The sequence below is a fragment of the Salvelinus fontinalis genome, chromosome 9 (assembly GCF_029448725.1).
Source record: "Salvelinus fontinalis isolate EN_2023a chromosome 9, ASM2944872v1, whole genome shotgun sequence".
In the NCBI taxonomy this organism is placed as follows: domain Eukaryota; kingdom Metazoa; phylum Chordata; class Actinopteri; order Salmoniformes; family Salmonidae; genus Salvelinus; species Salvelinus fontinalis.
Window position 1 is genome coordinate 59210069 of NC_074673.1, and position 15751 is coordinate 59225819.

At 41.9% G+C, this 15751-nt stretch overlaps 1 protein-coding gene across 4 annotated transcripts in view; it reads right to left on the bottom strand.

Moving 5' to 3' along the window:
- Nucleotides 1–15751, bottom strand: part of brsk2a (BR serine/threonine kinase 2a) — a 485481-nt gene that overhangs the window by 21995 nt on the left and 447735 nt on the right. For all 4 annotated transcript variants that reach the window (XM_055934963.1, XM_055934962.1, XM_055934965.1 and 1 more), the window contains exons 13-15: nucleotides 12072–12132; nucleotides 2645–2852; nucleotides 2077–2125 (exon numbers count right to left, since the gene is read on the bottom strand). In XM_055934963.1, coding sequence (XP_055790938.1) covers nucleotides 2077–2125; nucleotides 2645–2852; nucleotides 12072–12132 — 318 coding nt within the window. The remainder of the gene's footprint in view (nucleotides 1–2076; nucleotides 2126–2644; nucleotides 2853–12071; nucleotides 12133–15751) is intronic.

Consider the following 15751-nt stretch of genomic DNA (forward strand, 5'->3'; position numbering starts at 1 on the left):
TATTGCAGCTGGAAACGACAGATTTTTATGGAATATCTACATAGGCGTACAGAGGCCCATTATCTGCAACCATCACTCCTGTGTTCCAATGGCACGTTGTTAGCTAATCCAAGTTTATCATTTTAAAAGGCCAATTGATCATTAGAAAACCGTTTTGCAATTATGTTAGCACAGCTGAAAACTGCTGTTCTGATTAAAGAGGCAATTAAACTGGCATTCTTTAGACTAGTTGAGTATCTGGAGCGTCTCTGTCACGCTGGCTATCCTCAAACTCCCTGTCATAAATCAACCAAGGCGCAGCTTGCATGTAGTTCCACATCTTTTAATAGGAGTGAAAAACTTAAACAAAACAAACAGGTAAACAGCAATGAACGTGACGCAACCGAGGTGCACACACACACACACGGAAAATAATAATTACCCACACATAGGTGGGAAAAAAGGCTGCCTAAATATGATTCCCAATCAGAGACAACGATAGACAGCTGTCCCTGATTGAGAACCATACCCGGCCCAAACATAGAAATACAGAAACATAGAAAACAAAAGATAGAATGCCCACCCCAAATCACACCCTGACCAAACCAAAGGGCGTGACAGTCAGCATTTGTGGGTTTGATTACAGGCTCATTGAGAAAGGCCGTCGTAGGCAGACCTGGCTCTCAAGACAAGATTGGCTATGTGCACACTGCCCACAAAATGAGGTGGACACTGAGCTACACTTCCTAACCTCCTGCCAGATGTATTACCGTATTAGAGACACATATTTCCCGGAGAACCTGAGACGGAGCTGCATTTCCTGACAAAATGTCAAAAATATAAAACAATTAGAGAGTGTCATTTCCCAAAATTTGAAACCCTTTTTCAAGGTTTCAAAGACCTCTCTGATGAGAGTAGGCTACCCATCCTTATTTTTTCGAGGACGCAGAGAGCTGTGGGCTGGCTGCCATAAGTTGAGGGACAGTGTCTGACAAACCAACCTGCACATGTACTCTACTGTATGCTTATTGTTGAATGTATGGTTATTTTGACACTTGGTTACTGTTGTCCCGTTGACAATTTTGATTCTCATTTTAAGAGAGAGAGCGAGAGAGAGCGAGAGAGAGCGAGAGAGAGCGAGAGAGAGCGAGAGAGAGCGAGAGAGAGCGAGAGAGAGCGAGAGAGAGTGCGAGAGAGAGTGCGAGAGAGAGTGCGAGAGAGAGTGCGAGAGAGAGTGCGAGAGAGAGTGCGAGAGAGAGTGCGAGAGAGTGCGCGAGAGAGAGTGCGAGAGAGAGTGCGAGAGAGAGAGATGAAGTGGGGATGAGTCTGAATACTTACTCTGGGGATGAGTCTGGTGAGATGCTGCCTTTGTATTTCCTAGGGTAGGATATACAACAGCATTTTTATATTTTATTTACTCTTACATTGCTCCTAAGAGCGCTACTATCACTCCTAAGCCATTTTCTATTGTTCCTAAAGTATTTTAAGGGGTAATCTATTGGTCCTAAGTTCTGTCTTCTATTGCTCTTAAGTCGGGTTCCCCAACTAGTTTAATTTAATTTAAATGTAAATATATATATATATATATACACAACTTTTTATTTTATTTTCATTGTTGGACAGAAAAGACACCAGGATATCAGCTCCAAGTGATTTCATTTTGGAAATCTGTTCCCAAGTATTCCAACACATAATAGAGAAACACGTGATTGTATATAAACGTAAGCAAGGTTTGAAATGATGGCGTTTTAATCAAATATTGTATCTGTTTGGGCTTATTGCGGTCAATTTGCAGTCTAGACATGATTTGTAATTATGTGCCGGTCACCCGACCGTCCGCTCAAGAAAAAATTGGCCCACGGCTGAACCTAGTTGATGGTCCCTGTCGTAAGGGTTCTACTATTACTCCTAAGGGCTCTATTAATACTACTTTGTTGGTGTGTGTGTACTGTGTTGTGTTGTGTGGAATTGGATGAGACAGGTAAAGGTACTTACTCTGGGGTGATGCTGTGTTTGTATGCGTGTTACGTTCGTCAGTGTGTCGTATGTAAGGACTGTGTTGTATTGAGATGGAGAGGATGGGTAAAAGGTACTTACTCTGGGGAAGACTCTGGTGTGAGGCTGGACATCTCCTCTTGTGTGGGAACTGGGTAGAGAGAAGCAAGGTCACAGGTTAGAGAAAGCGCAAAGGTTAGAGAGGGGATCAAAAGCTTGTTGCATTTTAAAAAAAAACTTTATTTAACTAGGCAAGTCAGTTAAGAACAAATTCTCATTTACAATCACGGCCTACCACCGGCCAAACCCTAATCCAGACAACGCTGGACCAATTGTGCGCCGTCCTGTGGGACGCCCAATCACACCCGGTTGTGATACAGCCTCGAATCGAACAAGGGTCTGTAGTGACGCCTCTAACACGGAGATGCAGTGCCTTAGACCGCTGCTCTCAAATGCATGCAGCCTGCTATCATAAAGTAACCATCAGAGCTAGGTTTCCCAAAGCCTTCATAGACGTTGTTCATTCACTCACAAAAGATTGACTGTCAAACATTGATTTTATAATTGTTTTCTCGCAGCTGTGCAGCTGAGTTCTGAACAAAAAGGAATGACCATTTTAACTTTGAAGGCTTTCGGAAACCCATGTCTGTGCTTTTTCCTCTCTCAGTACCTTGCAGTTTCCTGCGGTGAAAGCGCGGCGAGCCCAGGAAGCTGTTCTTGATGGAGTTGAGGCGTGTCCTCCAGGGCATGCCGCCGATAGATGGGCTGGGGGGCGGCGTGGGGTTTGGCGTGCCCGCCGGGCTCTCCTTGGGTGTGTGCACAGGGGTGCCCTTGGGGGTGGGAAGGGGGCTGCCCCGGGGGGATGGGTGAGGGGTAACCTGTATGAGGGGGATAGATTTGGGACCGTAGTCAGTGCCCGAGTGAGAGGGAGAGGGTGTGGGCGAGGGGGTGGGCGAGGGCGCCACTGGGTGAAAGGGGTGCCATTGAATGGGCGAGAGGGGCACTGCGTCGGGGGCATGGGTGACAGAGAGCTGGGGGGTTGTGGGGGAGGGCGTGGTGAGAGCAGGGCACCGCTGCCCCATGGGGCTGCTCGGGGGTGCTCTGAGAGAGATGGCAGAGGAGGAGGGGGATGGGGGCTGGCAGGGGGTAGAGGTCTCCGACTTGGGGGGCGCCATTGCTGGGCCGAGGGAGGGGGTCTCCGGAAGGGGGTTGGAGTGGGTGGACGCAATGGGCTTGGGCAGCAGTTTGGGCTTGGCCGGGAGGGTTTGGTTTCTGGGGTCGGGTGGTAGCAGCTGCCCGCTGTCCGGGGCCAGGGAGTTGGGGGTGGGGGCGCGGTGGGCAACTGTCCAGTTGGTGTGGGGGGCAAGGGGCTCGGGCGAGGGGCAGGGGCTGGAGTTGGGCGACTGGGAGAAGTCTGGAGACCGGGGGGGGACACAGAACTTTCTGAGAGGCTACATTTTGGGTAGAAAGAAGGGAGCATACACATAATATGAACAGTACCAAAAGCAGGGGGCGCACAAAGACACACAGATACACACAACACACACAGACGAATACACGCACGATGCCCGCCCACACATGCAGATGCAACACAGAGCAAACAGCCACAAAGCCAGCAGCGAGAAAGACAGCCAGGCACAGATAGGCAGGCGAGGTGTGATACAGTAATGATGGATGGAGGGAGGGAGGGGAATATAAAGAAAAAGACAAAAGAAGAACAAACATGGAGTCGGTTAGCTCCTTCAGCCAATCGGCCAAGTAGAAAGGCAACAAGACCATGGGACAAACAATGTAAACAAAACAAACAAAAACAACAACATCGCAAGCATTCAAAACAGACAGATGTTAAAAAAAGTGCAAAAGTATGACTTTAATATTGGCATGTGACATAAGGTGATGTGCTGCCAGTGCCCAAAGCAAGCAAACACACACAGAAAGGTGAAAGACGAGGCAGGCTAGCTGTGTGAGCAAGGCTTTTGCTGAGACATGAACACCATGGACACTTGGCCTGGTAAACCTTTTGATTCTTTAAAAATGGGGCAATCTGCAGTTGCCACATCCATTTTGGGACTTGTAAATGAATGCTATGTAACCATTGATTCTTGAAGAATATAACTTAGTAGTGCCTCGTGCGCTTAGCTCAACCGTTGTACACCATCAGAGCCCAAACTCTAAGGGCCTAATTCAATCAGATCCGTTTTAGCCTATATCCGCATAGTTGATGTTTTGACGGTGTCCGAGTTGGAACTTACTTAGATGGGATAATACCACAAGCAGCTCACAGCATTGTATCTAAAGCTGACATTGACACAGGCAGCACGGAGTCGCGTGAAGACAAATCCAACGCAGCCTTGTTTTCAAGCGAACACTGGAACGTAAAAAGATGTAATCTACACCTTGATTAGGCTGATAGAAATCCTCACTATTTCGTTGAATGGTGGTCAATTTGAGCGTCATTATTTCTATATAGCCTACACTTTCTCGTTCTGAACTTCTAACACCAGTGGGATGGGAGTGGGACGGGTGTGGATTCGTAGCAATGACCAAGAGCAGCTGCACAACGAAATGACAGCTCCGACACTGCCAAAACAGCTATGTCAGCTATCACCGGTTAATGCTTGATTTGATTGAATCTAGGCCTGAGCTTGTTTAACTCCAATGTTTGTAAACAAAGTAAATGTAAACAAATACTATAAAGCTTTAAAATGCAGTTCGAACTATTCTTTTTTTTATATGATGGATGGTCAGTCCTAGCATTCATAGCTCTGACTATGAATTTAAGAGTGGTTACATTTCTCCAGCCCAGTCCCTCAGCTTTTTACTGAAACGGGCTTGAAAACGTTTTGCTATTGTTTTTAAAAAAAATTAAACTTTTTTAAATACATAGTTAATATGAGTGTACCACTTCTTCTGATCATGTAGTGACAAACACTCTCAAGTGAGACACAAACCACGTTTCCATCCACAGTTTTAATGTGAATAAAGTCGTACCATATAAAATAGAATCATGACAGCTATGATGGAAACAGGAAGTTTCGGTAAAATGTTAGACAGATCACTTGTTTGTTCGACGTGGTGGGATCTCTTTTTGTGTCTGTAAAAAGCATTATGCGAGAAATGGCAATGGAAACGCCTTTATGGCCAAATATTGATATAATAACCATCATGTTAAAGTAAACTTGGAGTCACACAATGATATGGTTTGTGGTCCTCCCACTACGACTCGGGAAATCATGCAGTTTATTAGGGTACGTATTAAATACAGTGCTTTCGGAAAGTGTTCAGACCCCTTGACTTTTTCCACGTTTTGTTACGTTACAGTCTTAATTGTAAAATGTATTAAATATTTTTTTTCCTCCATCAATCGACACACAATACCCCATAATGACAAAGCAAAAACAGGTTTTTAGAAATTTTTGCTAATTTATGAAAAAGAAACTGAAATATAACATTTACATAAGTATTTACACCCTTTACTCAGTACTTTGTTGAAGCATTTTTGGCAGCGATTACAGCATCGAGTGTGCTGGTGTATGACACTACAAGCTTGGCACACCTGTATTTGGGGAGTTTCTCCCATTTTTCTCTGCAGATCCTCTCAAACTCTGTCAGGTTGGATGGGGAGTGTTGCTGCACAGCTATTTTCAGGTCTCTCCAGAGATGTTCGATCGAGTTCAAGTCCGGGCTCTTGCTGGGCCACTCAAAGATATTCAGAGACTCATCCCGAAGCCACCCCTGGGTTCTCTTGGCTGTATGATTAGGGTCGTTGTCCTGTTGGAAGGTGAACCTTCGCCCCAGTCTGGAGGTCCTGAGCACTCTGGAGCAGGTTTTCATCAATGATCTCTCTGTACTTGGCTTCATTCATCTTTCCTTCGATCCTGACTAGTCTCCCAGTGCCTGTTTCACCATAGGGATGGTGCCAAGTTTCCTACAGACGTGACGCTAGGCATTCAGGCCAAAGAGTTCTTGGTTTCATCAGACCGGAGAATATTGTTTCTCATGGTCCGAGAGTCTTTAGGGGCCTTTTGGCAAACTCCAAGCGTGCTCTCATGTGCCTTTCACTGTGAAGTGGCTTACGCTTGGCCACTGTACCATAAGGCCTGATTGGTGGAGTGCGGCAGAGATGATTGTCCTTCTGGAAGGTTCTCCCATCGCCACATAGGAACTCTGGAGCTCTGTCAGAGTGATCATCGGGATCTTGGTCACCTTCCTGACAAAAGCCCTTCTCCCCTGATTATTCAGTTTGGCTGGGAGGCCAGCTCTAGAAGAGTCTTGGTGGTTCCAAACTTCTTCTGTCTAAGAATGATGGAGGCCACTGTGTTCTTTGGGCATTCAATGCTGCAGAAATGTTTTGGGACCATTCCCAAGATCTGTGCGTCGACACAATCCTGTCTCTGAGCTCTACGGATAAGTCCTTCGACCTCATGGCTTGGTTTTTGCTCTGACATGCACTGTCAACTCTGGGACCTTATATAGACAGGTGTGTGCCTTTCCAAATCATGTCCAATCAGTTGAATTTACCACAGGTGGACTCCAATGGAAACAGGATGGACCTGAACTAATTTTCGTGTCACATGGCAAAAGGTCTGAATACGTAAATACATAAATAAGGTATTTCTGTTTTTTATTTGTATTACGTTTTTTTTTTACCCATTTTGGAAATAAGGCTATAAAGTAACAAAATGTGGAAAAAGTGAAGGGGTCTGAATACACTGTAAATACAAATATTCTCACTCTTATCCATAAAATCTCATCAGGTAGACAAGCCTGTATCTGCAAGTTGTTGCCTAGAGCACATGTGCCATGACCAGATTAGGCACATTTGCTATTTAACACAGTTTTTGTGACAAAACTATCAGTAGAGTTGAAAGTGCAATGGAAACACATTGATTTAGATTTTTATTCGGGTACCTAAACACTTTGTGTGCATCACATCATCAGGCACTGATTTTAATCTGCAACAAGTCAGTTTGGTGGAAACATACCACTGGTGGGAAAATGTGCATATTTTATTTTTGCACATTTTTCAAATATTCTCATGAAAATGTCGCCAATTGGGTGGAAACCTAGCTACAGAGGTGAAAACTCATGGAGAAATGGCTTCTAAATGTCTCTCTTAATCAAAAAAACGGTTTATTTATAGAGTACATTACTTACGCTGGATGTAATTTTAAAGTGCTTAACAAAATAGAATAATAAAAGTTGAGAAAGATAAAAAAACGAAATTGTTTTCTAAATGAGGTGAATCAAAATAGTAAAACAATTATAAAACAGAGAGAATAAAATAAAATAAATACAAGTAAATAAGATATAGAGAATGGGATAAAATAGATAGAATGACTAAAAGCACCCTTAAGTAAAAGGTCAGCTAAAAAGGTGTCTTTTAAGTAATTACATTTATTTGGTGACAATGTGTATTTAATTCATATTCTGTTTAATATTTTCTATTAATGACTTCACACATTGTACCTGTGGGCTGCCACTCAGAAGAAGAAGAAGATTTTAAAAAATTGGTAAACACTTTACTTGACACTAAGTGTCATAACACTTTATGACACAGTCATAACCATGTCAAAATGTGTCATAACAGCTGACATAACTTGTCATAACTTGTCATAACCTGTCATAACCTGTCATAATATGGTCATAATACTGTTATGACACAAATATTTAGATATGTTGTGATATTGCGTTATTTTATGGCTGGTCATGACACCTACATAAGAGTGTCAAATGCCACAAAACCTACCACACACAGCAAAACATTCCATTACACCATAGCCTACTTGTCAACGGTATGTTTATGACATATAACACTTTCTGAAATTGACCATGTTAAATTATCATTGTAATTACGCACACATTGATGTCAGACATGCACCTTCCCAATGCTGTCCTAAAGTATACTTTCTTAGTCCAAGTAAAATGGCACAGGTTGGTCATAATGCTTCTTGACAGTGTCATAAAGTGCATTTTCTTAGTCCAAGTGACACAAGGTGGTCATAATGCTTCATGACAGTGTCAAAGAGAAATTTCCATTTGGGAATTCCCAAATGCTAGACGAGCTAATTTCTCTAAATTGATCACTGACAATCAGAATAATCCTAGGGTGCTCTTTTCAACTATTGAAAGCCATATTCATTCTGCTCCCTCTACCCCTCACGATCTGTTGTCGACGTCTAAATGTGAAAAGTTTGCAGTGTACTTCAGAGACAAGATATTGTCAATTAGGTTGGGTATCAGCTTAGGCAGACGATCTGACAGATCTGAGTCTATACTGCTAGTCCCTCCCCCAACATCCAGAGTCAATATGGAGTATTTTGTCACGGTTGATAATGAAACCACTTCTTAAGAAAAGCACATCCTTCAGCCCTCAGCAATTATAGACCAATTTCTAAACTCCCCCTAAACAGCTCAATGACTTCCTTATTAAAAATAGTATTTTTTTTATTTGATTGTTGCAACAGCATCAATTTCATTTGGTATGTGTCAGTGTGTGTGTGTGTGTGTGTGTGTGTGTGTGTGTGTGTGTGTGTGTGTGTAAGCCTTCTCGTGCTAATCTATTTCCATTGGTGTGGGTCTATATTGAACAACTATATCTTCACTCACTCCCTGTGTCCTGGGCAACCCTTGCCTTACAGCCCAACAGGAACTTGAGCAAATGCCTTGAACATCTTTTACATGGAATCACTTCATGAAACAAGTATCCCAGTTTAAGGCTGGATTTCAGGAATCAATTTTCCTTTCAGATCACCCTGAGAGGCTGTGTGTGCTTGTTAACATGTTTGTGTGTGTGTGTGCGCACATGTGCATGTGTGTGCGTGTGTGTGTGTGTGTGTGTGTGTGTGGCACAAGCAGCTCATCCTGGTAGTCTGGCTAACCTTCTAGCCTGAGTCTAGTTGGACGAAAAAGGCTACAAACCTTCCCCTTGTGCTAATCAGGAAAAACTGTGATTTTGTATTTTTCAGAATTCCCTGAGCTGGATTTCTACGTGTCTCAGTTCCATGGAGAACAGAAGACAGGATAATAACAGAATAATCTTGACAGAAAAGAGAGAGGGGCTTTAAGAAGAAAATAGTAATGTTCGGTTATCATTAGTGTGTGTGCATGCAAGCGTGCAAGTGTGTGTGTGGCTCCATGCAAGGTGCCCTATGGGATTTATCTCAACTTGGTGGGAGAGAGCAGGCCTCACACAAAGCCTAATGGAGTGAATGGTAAGCCATAGAGCTAAACTCTGACACAGCTCTCTGTTAACCTAAATGTCCATCTTGAATCTTGATTTTGAAATTACATTTAGCAATGTGTGAAAGACTTCACGTCATGTGCTAATACTGCAAACACGTTACGTCAAAATAATCTAAAACGTTATGTAAATATCTATGTATATTCAAAAAGAAACATAACTATTTTTTCTTAGCTATTGCCCAATGGCATCGTTTATTTATTTTCAATCGGGAGATACAGTGGCTTTTCACCCCCTTGGCATTTTTCCTATTTTGTTGCCTTACAACCTGGAATTAAAATAGATTTTTTTGGGGGGGGGGGGGGGGGGGGTTTGTATCATTTGATTTACACAACATGCCTACCACTTTGAAGATGCAAAATATTTTTTATTGTGTGACAAACAAGAAATAAGACAAAAAAACAGAAAACTTGAGCATGCATAACGATTCAACCCCCCAAAGTCAATACCTTGTAGAACCACATTTTGCAGCAATTACAGCTGCAAGTCTCTTTGGGAATGTCTCTATAAGCTTGGCACATCTAGCCACTGGGATTTTTTCCCATTCTTCAAGGCAAAACTGCTCCAGCTACTTCAAGTTGGATGGGTTCCGCTGGTGTACAGCAATTTTTAAGTCAATCCTCAAATGGATTGAGGTCTGGGCTTTGACTAGGCCATTCCAAGACATGTAAATGTGTCCCCTTAAACCACTTGAGTGTTGCTTTAGCAGTATGCTTAGGGTCATTGTCCTACTGGAAGGTGAACCACTGTCCCAGTCTCAAATCTCTGGAAGACTGAAACAGGTTTCCCTCAAGAATTTTCCTGTATTTAGCGCCATCCATCATTGCTTCAATTCTGACCAGTTTCCCAGTCCCTGCCAATGAAAAACATCCCCACAGCATGATGCTGCCACCACCATGCTTCACTGTGGGGATGGTTTTCTCAGGGTGATGAGAGTTGTTGGGTTTGCACCAGACATAGCACTTTCCTTGATGGCCAAAAAGCTCAATTTTAGTCTCATCTGACCAGAGTACCTTCTTCCATATGTTTGGGGAGGTCTCCCACATGCCTTTTGGCGAACACAAAACGTAATTGATAATTTTTTTCTTTAAGCAATGGCTTTTTTCTGGCCACTCTAACGTAAAACCCAGCTCTGTGGAGTGTACAGCTTAAATTGGTCCTATGGACAGATACTCCAATCTCCGCTGTGGAGCTTTGCACCTCCTTCAGGGTTATCTTTGGTTGCTTCTCTGATTAATGCCCTCCTTGCCTGGTCCGTGAGTCTTGGCAAGTTTGTTGTGGTGCCATATTCTTTCAAAAAAATATATAATGGATTTAATGATGCTCCGTGGGATGTTCAAAGTTTTGGATATTTATTTTATAACCCAACCCTGATCTGTACTTCTCCACAACTATGTCCCTGACCTCTTTGGAGAGCTCCTTGGTCTTCATGGTGCCGCATGCTTGGTGGTGCCGCTTGCTTGGTGGTGTTGCAGACTCTGGGGCCTTTCAGAACAGATATGTGCTTAGATCATGTGACAGATAATGTGACAGTTAAATAAAGTCCACCTGTGTGCAATCGAACTAATTATGTGACTTCTGAAGGTAATTGGTTGCACCAGATCTTATTTAGGGGCTTCATAGCAAAGGGGTGAATACATATGCACGCACAATTTTTCCGCTTTTTATTTTTTTCATTTCACTTCACCAATTTGGACTATTTTGTGTATGTCCATGACATGAAATCATTTTAAATTACAGGTTGTAATGTAACAAAATAGGGAAAACGCCAAGGGGGACGAATACTTTTGCCAGGCACTGTAGGTGAGAGGGAACTAGTACAGGAAGTGAGTGGCATAGGGTTGCAATGGGAGCTGGAAACTTTACCAGTAAACTACCAGGTATTTGGTAACTTTTAAAAATCTTTTTATCAGATGACATCAAGTGGCTTTTTTGGGGACTTCAGATTATCAGATTATCATTATCAGGTGTCTGTAATTATCTCTGGCCCTCTGTGTGGCCTTATCACATATAATAACACATAAATAATATTTAAATATTATATATTTACTATATGTTATATATATTTTTTTATAATTATGATATATTTATTATTATGTTTTATATATATATATATAATATATTAAATAATAAAATAGAATGATGAAGTTGTAAAACATTATCCTAAATAAAATGAATACATTTAATGAATACCATTGGTGTTTAATGAGGATTTCAGCATTAAATATCCTCAATAAAGATAATGTACACACTTTTTTTCATTTTACGATGTCAATTATTTCTTTATTGTAAATGTTTTGCTGCCAAATTGGTGGCAGTTGTGAAAAAAGTCAGTAGTTGGAAGAGTTAATTGAAAAATAATGGCAATTTTTTCTAGAACCATATGGGGTATCCACTAGAATTTCATGGACAATTTATACACAGATATATATATTTGTGTAAATTACCAAAGTTACTGTGGATTGCCATAAGATCTCGGGAACGTTGGTAAACCGCACCCCTGCCACCTGAGACATAATGTGGTCCAGGGGCTGCAGCACTACCACCAGACCAGCCTCTGGCACATGCATTCGTAGGGGCACGATCATTTTTCTTCTACTTTGTGTGACTAATGCTTGAGTAATTCCAGTGTAGATCCTGTATTTGTTTCAGGCCAAGCTCCTATCCTCAGTTATCCTGGTCAGGAGCATCTAGCTACGCTGACTGTGTTGGTCTCATGTGATGACATAAAAATAAATACCAATCAAGGCGTAGACAGGCAGCAGGTTTAAGGGTGGATTGTGTGATGCCTGAGGGAAAACACAGGGGTCCTGATAAAGGGGGTGAGACGGGGGGATTGGGGAGAGGTACTTACCCGTGGGCTGCTGAGAGGGCTAGTGGAGAGACCGGAAGATGCTCCACTTATGGACCTTGACCTGTGGAAGACACACACATGCACGAACACACAGACACACACACACATCAAATTGTGTGTTAAGAGAGAAAGAAACATGGAAAACGACAGCGTTTGAGGTGAGAGGGTAAGGAGTTGGCAAAAGCGTTACATGAGACTAACCACTACAGCTAGGATGCTACAAAGCCCTCTAGAAGCATTGAGCTATTCAAACAGGTTCACACCAGGACATTCACAGAAGGTTACATTGAATGTGAACTTCACTCAAATCTAAAATTCAACTTTTGACCTCAATTAGACATTTGCAGAAAAACATTCCCCATATATCTTGAGTTGTATTATTATTGTGCATTCCGAAAACAAAAACACTCCATAAATCTGACATTTATCTGATTGTAATCCCCGGTGTGTTTGCCGTTTGACCAATCAAACAAATCAAAGCTGTTTTTAATATTTGTTCACTCTGTGGCAGTGAAAAGGTTCCAGGGGCACATATGAAGTAAAGCTCATCTATTCATTTGGTTTCTATGTGTCTTGTTTCTGTTATTCAAAAAATTCCAGCAGATGACATCAATAACCTGGTCTCCAAAATGAACAATCACAGGACAATCTGTCTCCATCACACACAACTATATCAACTCCCAGACAGCACGTTCATGATCTGTCAGAAGAATGTCTTGTCTCCTTTATTTTGCTCTCCTCCCTCTTTTTCGCTCTTTTGATTTGATATCCCACTTGTTTGTTTTTCTCCCACTATCTATCTCGCTCTATTCCTTTCCGCCCTCTCCCTTTTTCCTCACCTTCCCTCCTTTTCAGCTTCATCAGTTATTTTAGACAGAAATCTACACAGCACAGGTAGGATCAAGGGTTGCGGAGGGGAGAAGACATTTCCAATGGAACTTTTTGACATGGAGCTGAACCGGAGACTGGAGCTGAACCAAAGAAATGGAGGAAAGGGAGACTGCTGGGTCCTCAGATCCTCAAAAGGTTCTGCAGCTGCACCATCGAGAGCATCCTGACTGGTTGCATCACTTGCCTGGTATGGCAACTGCTCGGCCTCTGACCGCAAGGCACTACAAAGAGTAGTGCGTACGGCCCAGTACATCACAGGGGCCAAACTTCTTGCCATCCAGGACCTCTATACCAGGCGGTGTCAGAGTAAGTCTATAAAACTTGTCAAAGACTCCAGCCACCCTAGTCATAGACTGTTCTCTCTGCTACAGCACGACAAGCGGTACCAGAGCACCAAATTAAGGTCCAAGAGGCTTCTAAAAAGCTTTACCCCGAAGCTATAAGACTGCTGAACATCTAATCAAATGGCTACCCAGACTATTTCCATTGCCCCCCCCCCCCTCTTTTTACACTGCTGCTACTCTAAGTTATTATCTATGCATAATTCACTTTAATAACTCTACCTACATGTATATATTACCTCAATTACCTCGATTAACCGGTGCCCCGCACATTGACTCTGTACCGGTACCCCCTGTACATAGCCTCGCTATTGTTAACACAAACATTTGTGTGTGTCTGAGTGTATTTCTGTGTATGAGTGGGTGGGGATGAGACCTTGTCAGTTAAGATGCCCTTTTCTGCTTTATTCGAACGGCTAAACCTGACAGTTCCAATCATCTACATGTTAACACAAAACAGTTTACTGACATATTAGCTTGTCTAAATCCAATAAAGACAGGACATTCAATCTATCATCTAATTTGACCTATGCACTAACGAGGCTTTTCATCATCAGCAGCTTGACTACTGCTAGAGTACTGTATCTTTGTTGATCTACTGTACCTCAACAACAGATGTACTCACAGTGGATGGGTTGATTAGGATTCAACCCTCTCAAACAGCCTAATCCATACTCTTAGAGTACGTTTACCCAATTAATGTACTTGCATGTAAATGTGCTTTTTCATGTAAGACATCATCCCATTCCACAAATGTATTTAAAACGTTATTGAGAGGTTATCCCGGACACAGATTAAGCCCAAAATTACTTCTGGTCGTGGACTAGGTGTAATGTGTGTCGGGGGAAACCGCTGCTTAACGCTACATTTTGTCCTAGCTTTATACATAAGCTTTTTCAGATGGGAAATGGACAAGGGACACTACCATTCAAAAGTTTAGGGACACTTAGAAATGTCCTTCTTTTTTTTGTTTTTTTGTCCATTAAAATAACATAAAATTGATCAGAAATACAGTGTAGACATTTTTATGTTGTAAATGACTATCGCAGCTGGAAATGGGTGCTTTTTGATGGAAAATCTACATAGGCGTACAGAGGCCCATTATCAGAAACCATCCCTCTTTGTGTTCCAATGGCACGTTGTGTTAGCTAATCCAAGTTTATAATTTTAAAAGGCGAACTGATCATTAGAAAACCCTTTTGCCATTATGTTAGCACAGCTGAAACTGTTGTTCTGATTAAAGAAGCAATAAACTGGCCTTCTTTAGACTAGTTGAGTATCTGGAGCATCAGCATTTGTGGGTTCGATTACAGGCTCAAAATGGCCAGAAACAAAGGAACTTTCTTCTGAAACTCGTCAGTCTATTCTTGTTCTGAGAAATGAAGGCTATTCCATGCGAGAAATTTGCTTAGCAACTGAAGATCTCGTACAACGCTGTGTACTACTCCCTTCACAGAACAGTGCAAACTGGCTCTAACCAGAATCGAAAGAGGAGTGGGAGGCTCCGGTGCAGAACTGAGGAAGAGGACAAGTACATTAGAGTGTCACAAGTCCTCAACTGGCACCTTCATTAAATAGTACCCGCAAAACATGAGTCTCAAAGTCAGTGAGGAGCAGACTCTGGGATGCTGGCCTTCTAGGCAGAGTTCCTCTGTCCAGTGTCTGTGTTTTTTTGCCCATCTTCATCTTTTCCTTGTATTGGTCAGTTTGAAATATGTTTTTTTTTCAACTCTGCCTTGAGGGCCAGCATCCCGGAGTCGCCTCTTCACTCTAGTCTAAAGAAGGCCAATTGTATTGCTTCTTTAATCAGCTCAACAGTTTTCAGCTGTGATAACATATTTGCAAAATAGTTTTCTAATGATCAATTCGCCTTTTAAAATGATAAACTTGGATTAGCTAACACAACGTGCCATTGGAACACAGGAGTGATGATTGCTGATAATGGGCCTCCGTACACCTATGTAGATATTCCATAAAAATCAGCCTTTTCCAGCTACAATAGTCATTTACAACATTAACAATGTCTACACTGTATTTCTGATCAATTTGATGTTATTTAAAATTACAATTTTTTTTGCTTAACTTTCAAATACAAGGACATTTCAAGTGACCCCAAACTTTTGAACAGTAGTGTAGTTGACAGCTTTTGAACATATTTCGATTATGTTCCTGTTATAAACAATAGAGTAATGCAACCTTATATTTTGGGTTATGATAGGGTAAGAAAGTTACGCTATGCTCGAAACATTTATAAGGTATAGTATTTAAAGGGTCAATCTGTGATTGCTTCATACATTTTTTTACTTTTCAATTATTTACACACACCCATTGATTCTTGAAGTTATAATTTCTATGATAAATGCCTCATGAGCTTAGTCCAATTGTCATACCCAATCAGAACCCCCAAAATGTACTTGATCAACTCAATTAATTGTAAACAATGTCATT